The sequence below is a fragment of the Apodemus sylvaticus genome, chromosome 4 (genome assembly GCF_947179515.1).
Source record: "Apodemus sylvaticus chromosome 4, mApoSyl1.1, whole genome shotgun sequence".
Lineage (NCBI taxonomy): Eukaryota > Metazoa > Chordata > Mammalia > Rodentia > Muridae > Apodemus > Apodemus sylvaticus.
The window spans coordinates 18,103,814-18,125,409 of record NC_067475.1 but is presented as its reverse complement, the minus strand read 5'-3'; the positions used below and the strand labels follow the sequence as shown (position 1 = coordinate 18,125,409).

The window sequence follows — 21,596 nt, the reverse complement described above, 5'->3', positions numbered from 1 at the left end:
CTCCAGAAAGAGACAGACCAAGTGGCTAGGCCACTGGTCTATGTAGGCTCAACATTGAAGACTAAAATGTTAAAAAGTTGATGGATGCAAACCTGAGGATGAAATGTTCACACACTCCTAGCAAGTTGAAACCTTTGGAGTTGTCACTGTGACAAAATACTTAGTACAAGGTCACTTACATGAGTCTGTAAGGTAGGAAGCAGTTTGTAAGAGGCTAAAGCAGCAGGTTCTATCATGGGGTAGCCAGGAAACATTGAGGCTGACTGGGAGGGGCAATAAACCTTAATACCTGAGACGGTGACACACTTTACCCTGCAAGGCCTGATCTTAGAATGACGACCCACAACCTCTCAAAACTGCACCATCATATTAGCTGGTGGCCCAAGTGTTCATATATGAGCCCACAGGGCCATTTTCTATCCCAACCCCGACACGGTCCAAGCTTACATTAGTGGTTCAGTAGCAGAATGAGGACCATTTTTCTTGCTAATTTTCAGTATGATTGCCAAGTTTCAAGAGAAATCATGTATGTGGAAGTTCATCATAGTCTATTGCATATCCTTTACACTTCCAGGTAACATGGGCTTGTAAAGATCCACAAAAATCTACTGGGATTCTGACTGGAGTTGTGCACAAAATCTAAACTAATCTGAGAGAAACATCATACTATAAATAAGTATGTCCTTAGATTGCTTTAATGTCTCCCAATAAAGGGTTTTTGTAACTTACAGGTAACTGTTTTTGCTGCTGTTGTAGTTTTTTTTTCTAGGTTATTTTTTATCTTGATGTTATGCTGACATATGACACCTTGAATAAATCATTACTGTTAGCAAATTTTAATCCTGAGATTTTCCTCCTGTCTAGCTTCTCCCTAGACACTTAAGGACCTACTCCTCCAGGTCCTCAAGTGTCCTGTGCTGGCCTTTAAGTCTATATGCGGGTGGACCTGCCTGGAGGTGAGGGGACTGAGCATGCTAGAACAGTGCTTTAACAGCTGAGTCACATGCTCAGGCCTCTGGCGTTTGCCAAGCAGACAACCACATCGATCTGGAAAGAATGGTGACTTTGTTCCCTTTTTGAGTACTCACATAAACAGTACAATAATGATGACAGGTGTCCTTGCTTTAGTCCCCAACTTAAAATGTTTCCTCATAGGATGTAGACCAGTGGCTCTCAACCTTCCTAACCCTGTGACTCTTTAATACAGTACACATTGTGGTGACCTCCAGCCATAACATTATTTTTGTTGCTATTTCATATCTGTAACATTGCCGTTATAAATCGCAATATAAACATCTGATATGCAGCCCCTGTGAAATAGTTGTTTGACCCCCTAAAGAGATCTAGACCCACAGGCTGAGAACTGTTGATGTAGAGGATGATGTAATATTTGTCTATGTTTTTAACAGACACTGTCAGTTTAGGAAAACTTCTTTTGCTTAAAAAAAAAAAAAGAATGAGATCTCTAATTTATCACTTTCCCCCTTTAATCTATTAATATGGCAAGTAGCCTTATAGACTTCCTAGTAATAAACCACACTTGCAATCCTAGAATGAGCCCAATTTGCTAATGCAGCAGTATAGATATCAGAGGTTGCTGACTCTGACTTGGTCATGTTTGATCCAGTACATTTACTATTAATAGGTAAAAAATAGGTATACTCCCCTATTTTATTTAGGTTATGTCTATTTCATAGCCCAAAACATCTCTTTTCATTATTAAAAACTCTTGAGGTTCAAATCTCCTCCTAGACTGAATTTATTTATTTTTAATGCAATGTCATGTCAGGTTTATTTTAGGAGGTAGAATGACACAATGTAGTGCTGGCTGGCAGACCTCAAAGTTGCCTCATACTTGCAGCCGTCTTCACTCCCAATAATGCCTGAGTATTAGGAGCTATATGTATACATCACCAGGATATATGCATACATATACCAGGGTTTTAGCATGGTCTCCATGTTTGGGTATAATGGGCTGCCAAAATTATTCTTACCTTTAATAAACCAATAATGCTTGAGTGTTTCCCGTGTCTTAGGGATTCCACCTAGTAAGGATCTGAATAGCATGGCATCAGACATTTAGACTTCCAAGTTATCTAGGTACTTACCTTTAATCTTGTACATGACCATATGAAACTGTTTTCTTCCCCTTGGGGTTTTCCTTACTTAGCTGCTCTGGGAAGATAGGCAGTACTTAAACAATCTTGTCAGATTTGAGTGTAGAAGTCAGTTTTGATTAGACCAGCATATAATAACAATGTTCATTACACCCCAAAGAAACATTTCTAAAATATTATACTTTTTAAAATGTAATTCTACAAAATGACTAGCATTCTGCTTTATTAATTTGCCAATTTTCTCAAATGTCAGATTCAATACTAGAATGTTATCCTCTAACACAGTGGTTTTCAAAGTTCCTAATGTTTCAGCCCTTTGGTACAGTTCCAAATGGTGTGGTGACCCTCAACCATAACATTATCTTGTTGCTACTTCATAACTGTAATTTTGCTATTATAAATTGCAATATAAGCATCTGATATACAGCTCCTATGAAGTAGTCATTTGACACCGCCCCGAGAGAACCACTGCTCTAACTGAGGAAGCTCCCATGTCACCACTGCTTACACTTTACCATTAGCATATTTGCGTCTTAGTCTTGAAAACTTCATTGCTTCTCTCCTCCTGACAACATTCCTGGTCTTGGTATCTAGTGACAGTGGGCATTCTATGCATGGCTGAAAGAAGCTACAGAATACAGAACTAGAATATGAAATCTCCCCACTATTCCAAGTGAAGTGAACAATGTGCCTTCCTTCTTAGGATAAAAAGAAAGCTAACTAAAAAGTAATCTTCTCAAGACCTTGACCAAACATTTTTAGCCAACTATTTTAACACAAGGACAATTCTAAAGGAATGAAAACTTAAAGCCAAAGTTACAAATTTCAATCTATTTTAAACTTTAATTTGTGCATTTGTGGTAATTTATGACTGCAAAACCCCCTTTTTCTTAGAATGACGTAAAGGCACATTTCATTTGGATGCATAGGGTACCATTCTAAAGTATCTGCTTTCCTTACAAAGTGCTTGAGCAGTCAATACACATACAGTAATAGCAAAATCTATTTACACTCGTAAAATTTAAAATCTGGCTAAAATATATATATATATATTTTAAACTACAGAAAAATGAGTGCTTTTTTTCAGCATAATTGTGTGACTATGCCCTGACCCCTAAATTTTTTTAGTGATTGACTTCAATTAAAAAAATTTTTTGTACATTGTGTATATAACTCTCAGTTTTTACTGCTAAAAGCCCATTTGAATCGTTGCTTTCTATGCATATTTCAGAACCAACAAAGGTATGCAGACTGTACCTCAAAAGTAGTTAGTGTTTTATTTTCAGACCGTGTTAACACTTCAAATTAAAGCTAGACAATTATGATATTTTTTCTATTGTTCTTTTCAAAGGCAATTAACTGGCATTTTAAAGCAATTTACAGCAACATACTGCTCCTCTTTTTAGAAAATTTTCTTCCAAAGGATCTTGGGAGAAAAATAATAATGAATTTGGAAGGTAATAGAAATTCTGGACAATTTTAATCACTCTCAGAGTACAATAATAACAGGCCAATGCATCTCAGCAAAGCTGTCCCAAGCTCAACTCTTTACGTATTTGTGTACTTTCCTGTTTCTCATTGACCCAGATTTGGAAAATTATAAGAGATGAGCTCACTGTGATTACATGGTTAATTCAAGTGTGGTTAGTTACCAATTTGCTGTTCCTGAGGTATCATGGCCCTAACATGCTAAGCACAGAGTTATCAATGATATTACTGAACTGAGGGAGAACATTGGAGTGATAGGCTAGGAGAAAAAAAGTAAAAACAAACAAATACCTAGAAAAATTCCAGCCCAGTGAAGGTCATGATTTGCAAAAAGGTATATGATAAGAGCGATAAAAAGCCACCAACGGATCCTCTGAGGATGTGTAGAGTATTTGATCAAATTATTTGTGAGTCTTTTGAGGTACAGCTTTAGTGTTATAATAACTTTTTATAAAATATAGACTGTTTTATCAAAAATATTTATACATTCTGTTACAATATATTGCTTTTGCCCTCAGTAACTGCCAATATAAAATCTGGATCCAGCGGCCTAAATGTACAAATGCGCTTACTGGAAATGCTGGGGTTGGAGGTGTCTGCTTGGCCACTGTACAAAAGTGATGACGTGGTGAAATTAAATAATATGCCTACAACACAGAATACATTACAACTTGTACATAGACATGTTCACAGCATGTATACCATGATAATCTCTATGGTTTAACAAAGATAGAGTTCCCATCTACAGCAGACACAGGAACAAGATGTCTAGGTTGAAATCCGTGTAGAATGCATATGAAAAGGGTTACTCGGGTTCACTGACTTTGGAGGACCTGCTGAACATCCTCCATGGAGCCTTGACTTTGGGAATGCACACAGTTAGCATGGTATGTTGGTTCCAGCTGCTCAGAAGTCCTCATTGCTAATGTTAAGGAAATGCTGATGTTCCTATCTTTTTGCAGCACTGTTTAATAAACAAAGGTCATTTGGCAGGTAGCTCTGCTGGAAAGCTATGAGGCTCTGCTACATGGTTGGTAAAGTTAAGGCAATAAAGTGTTCTCCTGATAAATATAGAAAATTCATCAAACTAGACATCAATACATTCTCATTTTTTCCTTTAAATCAAGCCACCAAAGGTGTACAAACTGACACATTTTTTTCATATTATAGTGATTTCTTAAAAAATAATTGCCTTAGTCAAACAGAATCACTTTTTATATGACCAGCAATAGCATCCAAAGCCCTATTTTTTTCTTTTGTAAAATATAGTTAAGTGATTAATCTTCCTTCCACTTAAGGCAGGCCTAAGGCAAAGATGAGGACTATAAAAGAGTGGTTCTTCTTCTTTTTAAAAATAGAGTATTGATGTAAAAGTATTTATTTGTAATGGATTTCCAAGGCCAATGTTCACTCAGCCTAAACTCCATGAAACTGCTTCCAGTGTTCAGATTTACGTTGAAAACATCAAGGTATAAAACAGTACTGTAACCACATCTTCATGTGCTTTATATAACCTCAGAAGCTCCTGGTGGCACAGAAAGCAAAGGCAGGGCTGCTGTTCAAGAGGTTGGTTAGTCCACTTGTTCTCACAATGTCCAGAAACTCAACACCAATCAGCGATGTAGTCAAAATCGCGGAACATCTCCTGCTCCTCTTCCAGGAGTATCCTTGGTTCTCGAGGTGGAGTCAGCATAGGTGCTTCTGAGGTAAATTCATCATCAAAGTTACTAACATCTTCCCGTCCTCTGATGGTAGGGACGAATGGCGGCTTTACCTTTTTGTCCATCAGAGCACTCCAGTCGGTTAGCTAGATCACAAAAGACAAGCCAGCCAGCTTAGTGTCCTCTTCCCAATCACTCACTTTTCATAAAACCTTTGACCTTTTACACTTACCCGGAAAAATGGATGCTTCTTTACATCCTCTGCATCTTTCTCACCAGCTCCCAGGCGCCGTTCAGGATTTCTCCTCAACAGCTAGGAAGTTAAGATGAAACCAATAAAATATGTTTCACTAACAGTTCCACTACTTTCAAAGACTTAGAATGTTTTGTTTACATTTGTCTAAAGCATGAATTAAAAATAACTTCTGAAATTCAACTGGGAAATTCTTTTCAACACAAAGCTTAAGTTTAAATTTAAAAAAAAAAAAAAAACCTCTTGATTCTAATTTCTTACCCTTCTCATTATGGAAATGGCTTCTGTAGATAAGAACCTTGGATACCTTACTTCGTCATTTACAATACTGTCAAAAACCTCCTCTTCATCATCACCAGGAAAGGGAGACTAGACAAAATAAGATAGTAAGAAATAATTAAGAAATAAGAACTAAATATAAAAGTCCTAAGACAGTAAAACATCCTATATTCAAAGGAGAACCAAGACTCCGGCAATGAGAAACAAAATGGGACCTGGAGAGGAGCTCAGTTAGAGCCAGCCCAAGGTGTGAAGCGTGGGTTCAGTCTCCAGGAGTGGTGGTATAAGCCTGCCATCCCAACACTTGAAAGACAAAGGCAGGAGGATGAGAAGTTCAAGACTGGTCCCTGCTACATAGTGTAAGTAGCCTGTGCTCTCTCTGGGCTACATGAGGTCATGTTTCAAACAAACACTATAAGAAGCTGTGATTTCGAGCTGAGCACGGTGGCTCATAACTATCAGGCAAACACTTGGGAAACTCAAGTAGGAGGACCACAGTTGAATCCAGGTCAACATGGGCTACATTGTGAAACCCTATTTCAACCCTCTCCACAAGAATGGAGAGGATGTCCCAATGGGGAAAAAAAAAAAAACATTTTAGCCAATCCACACTTTCAACAGCTAAACAAAGAACAGAAACACACAAACAAGCAAACCCTGCCACTGGAAGCACCACAGATGCAGGCATACCCACGTCTACATGTGCATCCAAAGGTGGCAGAGCAGAGTTCTGACCTAGAAACATCTGAATGATCAGTAGTAGCCTTATATTTTCTGGGAAAAAGATGACCATCAGTCCTGTGCTGTGCCGGCCTCAATAGACTAGGAGCTAGCAGGAGACAAGAAGATCCCACCAGCTGCAGGAGGGAGGCTGATACAGATGACCCTCGATCTGGTGCCACGGTGCATGGACAGGAAGCTAGTCTGAGATGTCTAATCTGGTGCTGTATAGTAGTGAGGCAGGGGAGGAGTGGCAGGCAGCTCATGTCCAATGCATGAGTGGGTGTGAAGGGGTGTCAAAGGATTCATGAGATGGCCCCAGACACTCAGAGACCCAAATAAAGAGAGACAGAACTGGTTCCTTAAGAGTAGTAAGGAATGGCCTGATGTCAGTTGCTGGTGGTGCAACCTGTGACCATGATATGGTCCTGGCCTTGTACATAGGCTGGAGTGGTATGGGTGAAAAAAGATGTCCCCCACTTCTTATCCCATGCCACCAATGGCAGGCAGGAGAGCTGGCCCAGCTGTCATCAGAGCAGGAAAGCTAGAGAGCTGGTTCTGAATGTGAGGGTGAGCTGTCCAAAAGGCGTGATTATGGGAGAGCTAGCTGGCTGTCTCCTATCTGCCAGGTGGTGGCATAGATGCCCCCACACCTCCCATCTATGGCAGGGAGGAGAGCTGGGCCCCAGTCATGAGAGTGAGAAAACTGGCCATGTCCCTTACCAGCTGCAGCACTCAGGAAATCAGGCCTTGCACCCTACTTGGGCAGCAGGGTAGAGCTGCTGGAAGTGTGTGTGTGTGTGTGTGTGTGTATGTGTGTTTACATGCACGCATGCCTGAAGGGTGTGAGAGCAGGAGAGCCAGCATGAGCGTGGGAGAGCCAGGGGGCTTTGAACTGGCCCACCCCAACATGTACCCCATTGATGAACTGCTGGAGTGCATCAAGGGGCCAGTTCCATAGCTCCAAAACTACAGGAGCTCCAGGACACACGGCAATAACAGGATATCCTGGAGAAGCCCAAGTGAGGTTCCAGTACTGATAGAGTAGCAGAAGCCAGAGGCCTTGTATCAGGGAAATGAGTCATTGCAATTAACATCTATCTGCCAGCAAAGAAGTGTGTACAAAGGGTATAGTGTAGGACACACTGTGACGTGCTACACAGCTTCCACAATAACATTATTTTTTCTGTTGCAGGGGATGCTGCCCGGGTGAAGGGAGGATATGAGGGGACAGGGAGATGAGTTGGACTGAGTGCATAATGTGAAATTCTCCAAAAAGCAATAAGTTTAAAAAAAAATTATCATTGAAGCCTCAATAATACTATAAAACTATAATGCAGATCAATGGGTTTTAATTCCTTTCCTAATTATCTTCCTGTGGAGGCACTAAAGATAAATGGAATTAAAAGGCAAATATAATGGAATAACAATACCTTCCGGGTGTGTTTAAAACAACCAATTAGAAGCCCTTTTAAAAACTATGAAGCAGGAACTTCCTCTCTTATTTGTTAAGCCAGTAGCTTGAACAGAAGTCAAAAATCAATAGCCTATTAGTTCAACAAGATCTACAACAGTACTTTCTGCATGTTATTTCTAACATAGTTTAGAGTGTGAGGTGGGGTTAGAAACAGGATCTCTCTATATAGTTCTGACTGTCCTGATCACTATGTAGACCAGGTTGGCCTCAAACTCACAAAGATTCCCCCTGCATCTGCTCCTGAGGGGTGGGATAAAGGTGTGCACCACTATTGTAGGGAGAAAGTGAATTTTAACGAAGTACATAATTTTGGATCAGAATTAAATCTTAGACTTACGTAAATGTAACATTTAAAAATATGGCAACAGAAACATTTCTTTTCAAAAGTGGAATGGAGACAGAGTTTAAGTATGCCAGACTCCAGCAACAGTATCATGAGTCTTCTGACACCTTAGAAAGTAAGACCAATGTGTATATTAAGGCTAAATCAATTTTTTCCATTCCAAATACCTATAGCAGCTTTTCTAAATAGAAGTGAAAAATTCAATCTGGATCTCATGTCTTAGGAAAATAAATGAGATTAGATTGGTTACATGTCTGATCGTAAAGTACAAACAGGTTCTAAAAATTGTCAAGAACAAAAAAATCCCAATCCTACCTCACAAGTGCTCTATGATATGTTATTGACCACTTTGTATTTAATAAAATAGATGCAAATTAAAAAGCTAATATGTACTAAATACACAGCCCTTTAATGAGTCATTCCCTCCTTCCTTTTCTAGAGAATCTAGTCCAACACTAAAGGGGCTATCCACTACGTGGATATGTTCATTATGGCTAAATGCCAGTAAGCAACACACAGGTTAAAACTTCAGAACATCTGACACTAAGAAAGGATGTTCCCTTATCCAGCTGCTAAGTGATTCATGATTCATATCCAAGGAAGGTTGGTTGGCAATGAGAAACCCCAGAATAATCCAGAATTTCGAACAAGTTATAAATCTCTCTCAAGAAAGGTTTCAGCTACCTTGTCAAAAAAAAAAAAATACTCATCTACAGTCCATTTCTATTATAATTCTTAGCAATTCATAAAACAAATTAGGCCCCTTATCATTTTCATTTACTTCCTATTTCACAAATTGTAAACATTTCTATATACAATTCAGTTATCCTCAAAAATTAATTTTGTTAATATACAGAAAATGGGGAAAGTGTTGATAGCCAATTCTTCCCTACTGTTTAAAAAGTGGGCTGTAAAAGGTAGGTTTGTTTGTTTTTCAAGACAGTGTTTCTCTTATATAGCTGACCTGGTTGACCTGGAATTCACTTTGTAGACCAGGCTGGCCTCAAACTCAGACATTTCTTGCCTCTGCCTTTCCAATGCCACCATGCATGGTTTGTAAAAGTATTTTAGTTATGCACATGTGGGCCTGTCTGGGATAAGTTCCTTGAGGACAAATGCCTGTGGAGTTACAGGTGGTTGGGAGCTCTCAGAATAGGGTGCTGGGAGTGAAACTGGGGTCCTCTGCAACCACAATATGCACTCTTAACTGCTTAGCACTCCAACGCTGCTATTTTTTTTGAAGATCACATTTATTTCTGGTATATGTACAGCGGACTTTTCTTTATGGATTCAGATTCATTTATTCATTCATTCATTCATTCATTCATTGTACATTAATTCAATGACAAGGTGTTTTTGCCACATTTGTCTCAAATTCATATAGTCCCCAAACACGGAAAGATACAGATGTATACCACCATACCTCCTGTAAGGTATATTTTTATCAGTCTACTGTACAAAATATCAGTTCTGTTAACTGATAACTAATCACAAAACATAACCATGTCACAACATTTAAATATAAGAAGCTATTTGAGGACATTCACAATGCAGTCCATCTATCATATAAAAATCTAAACTAGGCTAGTAAAGATATTGTAGAAACACAGCCAATCATTACCACTCTATGATATTTATAAAACTGAGTTCCTTCTTATGCATGAATATATGTACATGTCTTTATAATCATCTATCTTTTCACTCTCCAATTTCCTGCTGCTTACCTCTCCAACGAGCATTTCATATATAAGTACGCCAAGGCCCCACCAATCTACAGCCCTCGTGTATGATGTTTCTGTTAGTACTTCTGGGGCAAGAAATTCAGGAGTACCGCAAAATGTGCTTGTCCTATCTCCATACCCCATTCCTGAAGAAGATAAATTCAAGTGTTAGCAAGAGGGAGAAAAAAAAAACTAGCCATGAAAATTAGAAGATGTGCTTAGGAAAAAAAAAACTGACATTGCTGAATGTGGTGATCTAACTCGAGCATACTGAGACTTAGCAAAATTGTTTCACCCATCAAACCCATTAAACATCCACTAGTACAAACATATCTAAGAACTGTGCTTATGTACTAAGGAAGCAGAGTTAATAATAATAAAATAAAACTACTAGTATATAGAGGAGAAACATATATTAGCTATAACATTAAGTATAAAGAGAATACTATCTTATTTATACACTGATCTTATACATTCTCCTGTGATCTTCCATTTGAACTGTCTTATTTAATTCTGAGTATATAGTAAACAATCTTGAGATAGTTCCATCTATTTTTTCCAATTTAAGATGTTAATAGTTCTAAGCCTGGCGAAGTCACTAGACACATGTCCTTCATTCTGCACAATCTCAATCAACAAGCCGGTCTTAGTGTTTCTTAGAGCTCTGGCAGACAGTGTCAGCCATGCGGAGAGAAACCCTGCGTCGCACTGCAGTCTCTGGAGCAGAGGCATTTATATGCACAGGACAGTCTTCGGTGGTTACTGGTACACATAGCAATCCAAATGTTGTAGTGGAATAAATTAAAATTAAAAAGTACACTGTTTTCATATACAAATTTGAAAATGACCAAAGCACAAAGGAACAGTAATCTATTAGAAAAGGAATTTATAAAGCCCAATTACCTTCTTTGCAAAGACCAAAGTCAGCAATTTTCACAAAGCCTTCTGTATCTAACAACAAGTTATCCAACTTCAAATCTCTGTTCAAGATGGAAACATGAAAATAAATCAGTAAAGCATAGTTCAAAACCTAATTTTTATTTTCAAGAGGAGCCTAATTTTGTCTTCTAAGAAATGTTTTTTCCAAGTTATGGCTGGAGATGCTCTCCTTTTTGTATAGTAGTATAATTTTCAAGTAATTTTTTTCTTGTTATATAGATGAGAATATTTTATCTCTTTAAATGTAGAAATCGGTTTAAATACCTTTTATTCAAGTTTAAATTTTTATCTAGAATAATCAGACCTAATTACAATTTGAAGTTTTGATGACACACATGAAAGAATTTAAGCTAATGTTTGTTTCTGGAGGCACGGTTTCTCTGTGTAGCCTGGCTGTCCTGGAACTCACTCTGTAGACCAGGCCGGCCTCAAACTCAGAGATTCACCTTCCTGGGATTAAAGGTGTGCACCACCATTCCTGGCCAAGATTTAATTTTTAATACTATAATTTAAAATAAACAGAAAGCTAATCAATTACAAATGAAGCTAGTTTAAAATATTTTTTTATTAAGTAAGCAGAACCATGAGGAAATCTTTATTTTAAAAACAGTCAGACACTACAATATACCACTATTTACAGACTCAGTCTTCTGACTGGCTTCCTCATAATAAGATTGTTTTCAGAGCAGCACTACTCAATGTGTGCAGGACCAGATGCTGGCACAATGCTCTGCAGTTTAAGCAGCCAGTGCCCAGATATAATGGGCCAAACCACCATACACTTTTTACTTACATACTTATATCTTACTGTGCTGGCTATCAAAACCAGGCTTCACACATCACAGCTGCTCTACCATATGCTCAGCCCACACTCCCTGACACTGTAAAGGAGTGGCCTGGCACTTTACACTCTGTCACAATCTGTGTCTCTCTGTGTGGTAACTGGTCTATAGAACTTTGTGCAGTAGACAGCTAAATGTAATCACTAGATGAATACTACTGGTGAATGTGTCACTACAGTCCAACTCATGCATTCACTACTTCAATTAGGAAATGAGTAGAGGGTCACAAACCAAGAATTCCATCACACAATCTGCATGTTGGGGTAGGATCCACTTATCACATGTAGGAGAAAGCTAAAAAAGTTGGTTAAGTACAAAACATCATTGTTAGTTATCTTGAATTTTATCCACATGTATGTCAGCTATTATAAACAAAAAAAAATACACTTACCTATAAACAATTTTGTGTTCATGTAAGTATTGCAACCCAAGAACTACACACGCTGCATAAAATCTGTTGAAATAATTAAATCAAATGTTTAATAAACTTTACTGCTCTTGAACCCTTTTATACTTCTTTATTCCTACTATCTACAATATACTGTGCTATTGGAGATGGATTTTAAAACTGAGAAAATTATAGTTATAGCACTGAGTGAGATTCATTTGGCCTGGTAGATGCACTGAGGTTCCAAGAGAAGACTTGTGGCTGGGCTCTGAAGGAGGGATTACAGTGTGCGATATCAATGAAGAAAGGGTAACAAAGCAGCAACTTTCTCTGAGAGGAAAACAACAGTGGCACGGACGCTGCTAGCTTGACAACTAGTACAAAATCTGTGGCTAATGCACAGGAGAGGAGTCAGGGAAGCAGAGCAGATAACAAGCTAAAAAGAGCTTTTTTGAAATAAAAACCAAACATACAAGTAATTGTCATCTAGGTAAATAAATATCCACTTAATATATTTTTCTATGCTTTTTTTCAATAAAGGTACTATATATGTAATTCAGTCTGCCTAAAGTCACAGGATCCTCCGGTGACCATCTCCTGAACAGAGGGTCTGACTGTGTCCTCTACCTTAAAAATTTCAAGTACCTAAAGAGATCTTACTCCATCGTCTGCTTTTTATGGGCACTGCATGTAGTGCACATACATACATGTAGGCACTCACACAAAAAATAAAACAAAACTTTTAAAGTATTAAATATTTTCTAAAAAAAAGAATCATTAGTGACCTATCACTGTTCAACTTGCTTTTAAAATCCTTTACTATGCATTAGAATTAATTCCTGTATTCTTATCTGAAAACTTAAAGCTGTCTACACACCTCTAACACTTACATGGAAAATCAACTGTGAAAGTCAAACTGCCTTAAGAATGTCAGCTGATATAATAAACAAGATGGTAATTCAAAAGTAAAACCCAATATGGCTCCTTTGGGGTTTTCTATTTTAATGATTGTGGACTACTGTGGAGAGAGCTGACTGGATTTCCTAGAGGTATGTATGCTATAGGTGAGGGCAAGAGAACCGATAATGGCACTCTGTAGTCTGGCGTGAACATCAGAGAGGATAAGTTTGCTACTAAGATGAGGAGGGCTGGAAGAGTAGCAGTCCTGGGAGATGGTAGAAACAGAGAGGAAAAGCAACTTGAGATGCTAGTTGAGATTTTTATGAGCCTTACAAATGAAAAACTGGTCCAGAGCTGGGTACTATCAATAGCTGGGTGACTAGGGAAGAGACTAGTGCAGGATGTATGGGAGAACTTTTCTAGGTTTCCTCTATGTAAAATGATATAGAATTAGAACAACAATCTAAAATGCTTGAATAAGCTAACTTTAGAGGCACTATGAATACAGGGTGATCATCCCTAACCCCCAAATCTGAAATATGAAAGGCTCTATCACAACATTCAGAAAGCTTAAGGGTTGGGTGTAGTGGTACACACCTACAATCCTAAAATTTGGGAGGATGATAGTTATGACTTTTGAGGCCAGTCTAGGATACATACCAATTTTAAGGAGAGCTTGGATAGCATAGGAAGATCTTGGGGGAGGGTGGGTAAGGTACAGAATTGGGAGAATTTTGTGATTGGGGACTTGAGATACTTGGGTAAATTTTAAAATCTGAAGAACCAAAAGTCTAACTTCTGGCTTCAAGCATTTTGTGCAATGAACACTCAAACATTACTATTTTTTTAACATTCTTTGAGAAATATGGTAAGTACAGACTTATCCCTTTTAAAATACATATAAATATTTTAAAAAATAGGATATACCAAGTTTTCTATATTTTAAAAATTCGTTGTACTTTGAGCATAATTTACTTTTTTTTTTTTTTAAGATTTATTTATTTTATGTATGTGAGTACACTGTAGCTGTCTTCAGACACACCAGAAGAGGGCATTGGATCTCATCACAGATCTTTGTGAGCCACCATGTGGATACTGGGAATTGAACTCAGGAACTCTAGGAAGAGCAGCCAGTGCTCTTTAATTGCTAGACCATCTCTCTAGCCCAGAGTATAATATACCTTTAAAGTTAGTATCCTAGGATACCATTCTGTAGGGGGAAAGCTAATAAAAAATAATTTAAACATAACCTCAGTTATATCTAAATGATCAAGTATCAAATAATGGTAACTCATTAAATTTTTAACAAGGACAATATAGAATCTAAACATAAAAATACATTCAGCAAAAAAATCAGAAATTCTAATATTTCTTACAGGGTTTATACTCTTATTAGGGAAGAATCAAGGATCTAAAATTCTAGCTCTTTTTAGTCCCAGAAAGGCAGAAGTGGGCAAGTGAGGCGGATGCCCAATACTCACACGGCCCTGGGTTCTGAGAAGACATCAGTATGGATGTGCATCATCAGGTCGCCACCAGCAGCATACTCCATTACAAAGCAAACGTGCTCTTTTGTTTGGAAACATGCGAAAAGGTTCACTAGAAACGGATGCCTGACACTATTCACAGTCTCAAAAATTCTTTTTTCACACATCAGGCTGTAAGAAAAAACAATTACCAAAACTTGAAATAAAATTTCAAACTTTTATAAATTTAAAAATTATAAAATTGTCTTTTGAAATATTTTAAGAATGTTCTATTTGATATATAATGGTAACTGAAAATATATTAGTAAAAATTAAAATATTCATAGCAAAACTTAAAGATTATACAAATTACATGAATATAAATGCCTGGAACAAATGGGGCTAGAAATTATAGTTAATGTAAATTACATTACATTACTATAAATGGAAATTTATATTAACTACAATTTCTATAGTTTTTTTATAACTAGTCATAACTAGTTTTAGAGTTAATTACTTATTTCTATAGTTATTTTATATCTAGTCATAACTAGTTATTAGTTATTTACTTAAGGCAACCCAGTACGTAAAGTTCGTGACCATGGTAATTTCAAGGACAGCATTTATAATTTATCATCTAGAGTATTAAAATTTTTATCTCATAAAATGGGATGCTGAGAGACACTGATCTACTTATAAAAATTTAATCTAGAAGACTCACTGGAAAACAGAATTCAACAACATATTTCAAAACGAAACCCTTTGAGAACCACACGATTTTCTGTGCTCTCATAGAAATGTCCACAACAAGTCTGTAACAACAGGATGAATTCTTAAAAGGAACACGGCAAAGCTCCCTGAATGTGGAACATTTATGCTGCCGAAACAGCAAAAGCAGAAAGAGTCTTCCTGTTCCTGGAAGTATTTACTATATTAATCTTATAACTCAAAGTAAAAGAAAACTATGTCAAGTCTTATTCAAATGAAGCATGAGTTAGCTTACGAACTCTTAGTACCTGATCAAAATAAGGGCCAATAGATAAACCTTGCTAAGAAATAATGTAAATTTCTAATACTAAACAAGCTTCATTTCTAGTGAATAAAAAAATTGATATTCTTTTTAAAAAGCTTTAATACTTTTATTTTAAAATTAAGAAGTCAAAGCCAGTGTGATATCTCAAGTGGGTGACCAGCTACTTGAGTCTAATGACTGGAACATAAGAGCTTAAAGTCAGAGGGTGGTGGCGCACACCTGTAATCCCAGCACTCTGGGAGGCAGAGGCAGGTGGATTTCTGAGTTTGAGGCCAGCCTGGTCTACAGAGTGAATTCCAGGACAGCTAGGGCTACACAGAGAAACCCTGTCTCAAAAAACCAAAACCAAAACCAAAAAACAAACAGAAACATATAGTACTATTATTTCATCTTGGGCATTTTTAAAAATGATAAAGCTGCCAGGTGTGATGACATATGTCTTTAATCACAGCACTTGGGACATAGAGCCAGCCAGATCTCTATAGGGTTGAAGGCAGCTTGGTTTGTATAGTGAGTTGTTTCATGACAGCCATGGATGGCTATGCAGAGAGACCTGTCTCAAAAAACCAACCAACCAACCAACCAAAAAAACCCCAATCTGCCCCTCATAAAGATGAAGTATTTTCTCTGAGTATCATTACATTATTAATGACTTGAAAACATAAAATACACAACAATTCAACCTTATTCAAACTTGGATATTTCTAATTACATTCATGTATGTTTTGTGTATTTGAGTGTGTGCTGGTACATGTCCTACTGCATACATGTATGTAGTCATCAGAGGGCATCTTGTGAGAGGTGGCTGTCTCCTTCCGCCAGGTCCCAAGGATAAACTCAGGCTGTCAGTTGCCAGATAAGCTGGCAAGCACTTTTACCCACTGAGCCATCTAGTTAGCTCCTCAAACTTTAAATTCTGTATCCTTCAACTGCTATAGAACAGTATAAATCCAATTTATCCTTAACACACACACACACACACACACACACACACACACACAGAGAGAGAGAGAGAGAGACAGACAAACAGACAGACACAAGCCTAGCCCTAGATCTATCAGTATATAATGATATTCTAATAAACTGCTATTGTGTGTAATGTTTATTTTTAGATTAAACTTATCTAACCTCCTTTACTAAAAATGCTTTCTTATGTCTTATTTGCCTAAGTGACTAGTTTTGTTCAGAGTTTAGTCACTAAAAAGATATAAAAGAATAATGTTTATATCAATTTTTAAGAAATATGAAAGAAATAAACAAATCTTAGTAGAGAACCAAACTATTAATGAAACTAAAGTTTTAGGATTGAACCCCATATAACCTGAAAAACTTTGTAAGACACACATACACAGAGACACACAAACACACGCATACATACTATACAAAACAAAACAAAATTGAAAACACCCAGAACAATTTCTGGTCCCACTGTTATATTTACTATCACTTGATAAGAGCCGGAGTAAGCAGTCACAGCACTGCCTGCGGTGGGAGAGGGGAGTGAGGGTCAGTGCAGTGGTAGGAAAACTGAATGGTAGATAAGACTTTGGTTTTCATCGGAAATCTATGTTAATTTAAAGAAACCAACTTGCATTTTATTATAATCTATGCAAAGTGGCACATTTCAAAGCAAAATTATATAAAAATAATATAACCCAGGTAACAGAACAAATGTAGAGACCCGTGATCAATGGAGTGCAGCTTGAGGCGCACAACTGAACGCCTGGCACACTCCGTTAGCCTCTGCACCGGAAGGCAGGACAACTGCATGCTGCAGGCCAGCCTAGGCCACATAGACTTTGTCCTCCCCCAAACAGGAACAATAACGACAAAGAAAAAGTAACATGGAGTAACAAAGAACTTGATAGAATTATTACAAGGAAAAACTTCCAAGTAAATGTAAAGGATTCTACTTAGTTATAACTAGTTTGAGTTATTTTCTAGTCATACTTTCAAGTTATATATCATTTAAAATATATACTAGCTTTTTTCTTTAAAAAATCATTTATTTTATGGGCATTGGTTTTTGCTCATGTGTATGCCTATGTGAGGGCGTTGGAGGCCCTGGAACTGAAGTAACAGACAGTTGTGAGCCACCATGCAGGCGGGTGCTGCAGATAGATAAACCCCGCTCCTCTGAAGAGCAGCTTGCGAGTGCTCTTAACCACTGAGTCATCTCCCCAGCTCCAACTGGCCCATTTCTTTTTTTTTTTGAATGGATTCTTTTTCATGAGTTCTAGACATGACAACATTTTAAGATTACCTTTTTTGTACTACCTTCCCTAAATTTCTCCAAGAGTGTGCTTTATTTAGCATTTCCGAATCTCATTTTTGGTTTTTATATTTGAGATGTTTCCATGTTACCCAAAACTAGAAAAGTTTAAAACTGAAATAATTTGGATCACTTGTCAATTTTTATTTAAAGCTAGGTTCAATTTCACCAGGTGGTAACAGCCTAGAATTTGGCTCTGGTTCTAGCCTCTGACCTATATTTTTGGATTTGTGGCATTAGGATTATTCCCCTTGGGTCAATTAGAAATCATCTTTTTACAAGGATCTGGTTCAAAATAGTAACAATATAGCAAAATCTATATGCCATCAGGATAACACAACAGTATAGATTAAATACACTTTCAAGTGCTTGAGGACAGAGCTGTTTCTGATCACAGGTAAGGAGATAGCAAGAGCAATGGGTCCCAGGTCTCAATATAAAATTCATTTATGCTTTCAATATACCTTTATATTGAAAATCTAAAAGTAATTTTACAATAAATTGTGTATGAAATATTTGTGGATTTTGGCATCACATCTTCAGTTAAAAAGTTTAGATTTTCAGCAATTAGACTTTTCTTTAGATTATGGATGCTCATAATAACTAGTTTCATATTGGCTTAGAAAACAAATGAGTCCTATCTATTTTTAAGAAGATGCAGTTACTATTTTTCAGGTGCAGGTGTGTACTTTTGTGAGTTTATATGCACTATGTGTGTCCAGAGGCTTGTGGACGTGAAGAAAGGCAGACTCCTGGAGTTACCAGCAGGGCTGCCTAATGTGGGGCTTGGCAATCTAACCTGGGTCCTCTGGTAAGACAAACAAGTGTTCTTCACAGCTGAGCCATCTGTCCAGTCTCTCCAGGACTACTTTCTATGAAGATTCTTAGTAGTCTAAAAAAAATACTACTAAAATATCACATGAAAGCCTTTCTGATAAACATGTCATTTTCATAAAATAATTCCGTATGTGTGTGTGAATCATATTAAAATATATGCTTGAATTTGAATCTTTTATCCCTAAAGTCCTTGCATTTTAATACCCATATAAAGATGTATCCATGATAATAACCATTATTAAACTCTTTGGAAGGTTAAGACTCCATACTTAAAAAAAAAAACCCAAAAACAAAATCACTAAGTGGAGAACTGAAAGAAATGGCTCAGTCATTAAGTACACTGTTTCCCAAAGGACTCAGGTTCAATTCTTGTCACCTATGGCAGCTGACAACTGTCTATGACTCATGTCCCAAGGGATCCAATATACTCTACTTATTCACTGCAAGCACATGGTGCAGAAAAAAATACCCATACACAAGGACAGGAGTAATGATGACGGAATTTAAGCTGGGCATTAGGGTGCAAACGTTTGAACCCAGAACTAATGGGACAGGAGCAGGTGGATCTCTCGAGGCCAGTCTGAGTTTTAGGACAGAGTATGTAGGGAGACCATGACTGTAGGGGGAGGGGGGGGAAGAAAAGAGAATAAAAGGAATGGATTTTAAGAAGAACCCACAAAAGGAGGCCGAGCAAGATGGCTCAGCAGGAAAAGGTACTTGCTGAGAAGTCAGACAACTCGGATCTGATCCCCAGGACTCACATGGCGATGCGTTGTTTTGGTCTCAACATGTATGACATATGCCTCTGCATATATATACAGTAAATAACTGTATTTTTAAAAATTTAATGTTTTACTTATTTATTCACTTTACATCCTGCTCACTCCCCCTTTTCCCAGTCACCCCTACAACAATCTTTTCCCCAATAACCTGTCACTTTTAATACATAAAAGGGAAAAATCCATAAAGGTATATTTCAAAAAGCAGACTATGTTAACCACTGAGTTACTTGTAGATTATCAGGAAATGACATTTTATCAGCTTCACAGACTAAAATGTGTTTAGTTTTACTAAGTCACAAATCAGTAACAGTTCTATTTTAATACTTTATAAACATTGTGACTTATTAAAATTTAATGGAATTAGTTTAAACATTTCCCTGTCTTTACTTGATATCAACAAACCTGAATGAAGGGAAAGAAGTGACTGAAAAGAAAAACAGCATTTAATACATTTCTGCCACAGAATATAAATTTAGCACCATCAAATATTTCTAGGAACTCAAATCTACTGCTGTCTACTCTCTTAATCTCTAACCTCAAGGTAAAACTTCATTTTTAAAAACTGACCTGTCTACTTCATCTCGTGCCACAATGTCTCCTTTCTTTAAGGCTTTTATCGCAAACATTTCATTTGTGTGTTTATATTCCGCCAACAGCACCTGAAATAGGAATAAAATAACTGAGCTCTGTTTGAACTTCTAATCCTATATGTTCTTCTAAAGTGCTGACAGATTACCTTTCCGAAGTGTCCTCTCCCCAAGACAGCACAGCACCGGAAGTCTTGTAGACTGAACTGAAACCTCTGCTGAGATCTGCAAAGGCAAGGATTAAAGATGAGACCATCAACTCAACCACAAACGCCGCTGCCAAGCCGCGCCTGCTCGTGCCTCACCTCTTGTCCTCAAGCTCTCCCACACCCCAGCTGCTTCGGCCTGAGTCAGGAATATTAAGCTCATATTCAGATTTGGACTTTGGACGCATGTTATTTCTGTCATTCTCAATATTGAAAACAGTTTCTGAACCCTGTAAAATATCAAGTGCTCATTAAACTAGGGCTCTTCAGTAAACAATGATTTAATAAAAGTCAGAGAAATAATTCCAAAAGTATTTGAGAAAAAGTTTCAGATTGGCTCATTTGTTCTTATTTTTAAACAAGCAAACAAACAGCTTCCCCTCCCGCAAGCAATTGTTTTCTACTAATGTCTGCACCCCATTGCATTCCTTTTGGTCTCTGAGAATACAGAGGCCAATGATAGCAGTGTTCTAACAGGAAGAATGGTCTATCTCCTATCAATTTCATCTACCTGAGAAAATTTACTCATAAAATACAAACATAAAGGAACCAGAAAAACCATAAATTCTACTTCAAACTGAAAATTTTAATTGAAATATACACTTTAGCCACCATAATGGTTTTAGTTTAAGAAGAAATTGTACAAGGAAGGTTTAGGATGCCTTGCCTGTTCAGGTATATCCAAAACTCTCAATTCAGAAGATTCATCTATCTCTCCAAGGGAAGAAGCTCGAGGTGGGGCTGGAGGAGGTTCGGGTTCAAGATCAAAGTCCAATTTGGTTACTGTAGAATCACTTATAAAAGACAAAGCAATTTACCAACGCTGCAATCAAAGTCTTTGTTTTTAAGTAACTGCAAAATAAAAGCAAACTAACTTCTTTTAAATAAGGAGAAACTGTTTTGCAATTCTACTTGGGAAGACTGGGACTGAACACAAGCACTAAAACACAAGTTAGACATCACAACAATATGTAAACTATACTGAAGTCTTCTAGGACACGTACCTGGCTGGAGGAACTAGCTCAGGAATGCGTGCATCAACCACTGGCACTGTAGCGGGCACAGGAGTCTGAGGGCTGAATGTGCCAGAATGATTTACAGTGGGAATAGCTCGTCTTACTAGCCTTCCCCAAGTGGCAATATTAATATTCATTTGAGGAGCTCTGAGAAATGTTTTGCCTGTAGACATAGTGAATAACGAAAGCAGGATAAGTAATTTCTTTATACATTACTGAAAGACATAATTAGAAAAATCCATAATTCATCAGTTTATAATTTATTAAGA

The 21,596-nt window shown here is 37.4% G+C and overlaps 1 protein-coding gene across 6 annotated transcripts in view; it reads right to left on the bottom strand.

Moving 5' to 3' along the window:
• Positions 1-2,933: 2,933 nt before the first annotated feature.
• The window catches only part of Pkn2 (protein kinase N2), a 101,502-nt gene continuing 82,839 nt past the window's right edge, over positions 2,934-21,596 (bottom strand). For all 6 annotated transcript variants that reach the window (XM_052179049.1, XM_052179047.1, XM_052179045.1 and 3 more), the window contains 12 exons: positions 21,316-21,490; positions 20,979-21,105; positions 20,411-20,541; positions 20,255-20,330; positions 20,086-20,177; positions 14,610-14,786; positions 12,232-12,294; positions 10,963-11,039; positions 10,063-10,205; positions 5,781-5,888; positions 5,499-5,579; positions 2,934-5,412 (listed from right to left, as the gene is read on the bottom strand). In XM_052179049.1, the coding sequence (XP_052035009.1) occupies positions 5,209-5,412; positions 5,499-5,579; positions 5,781-5,888; positions 10,063-10,205; positions 10,963-11,039; positions 12,232-12,294; positions 14,610-14,786; positions 20,086-20,177; positions 20,255-20,330; positions 20,411-20,541; positions 20,979-21,105; positions 21,316-21,490 (1,454 nt within the window). In that variant the 3' untranslated portion in view covers positions 2,934-5,208. The remainder of the gene's footprint in view (positions 5,413-5,498; positions 5,580-5,780; positions 5,889-10,062; positions 10,206-10,962; positions 11,040-12,231; positions 12,295-14,609; positions 14,787-20,085; positions 20,178-20,254; positions 20,331-20,410; positions 20,542-20,978; positions 21,106-21,315; positions 21,491-21,596) is intronic.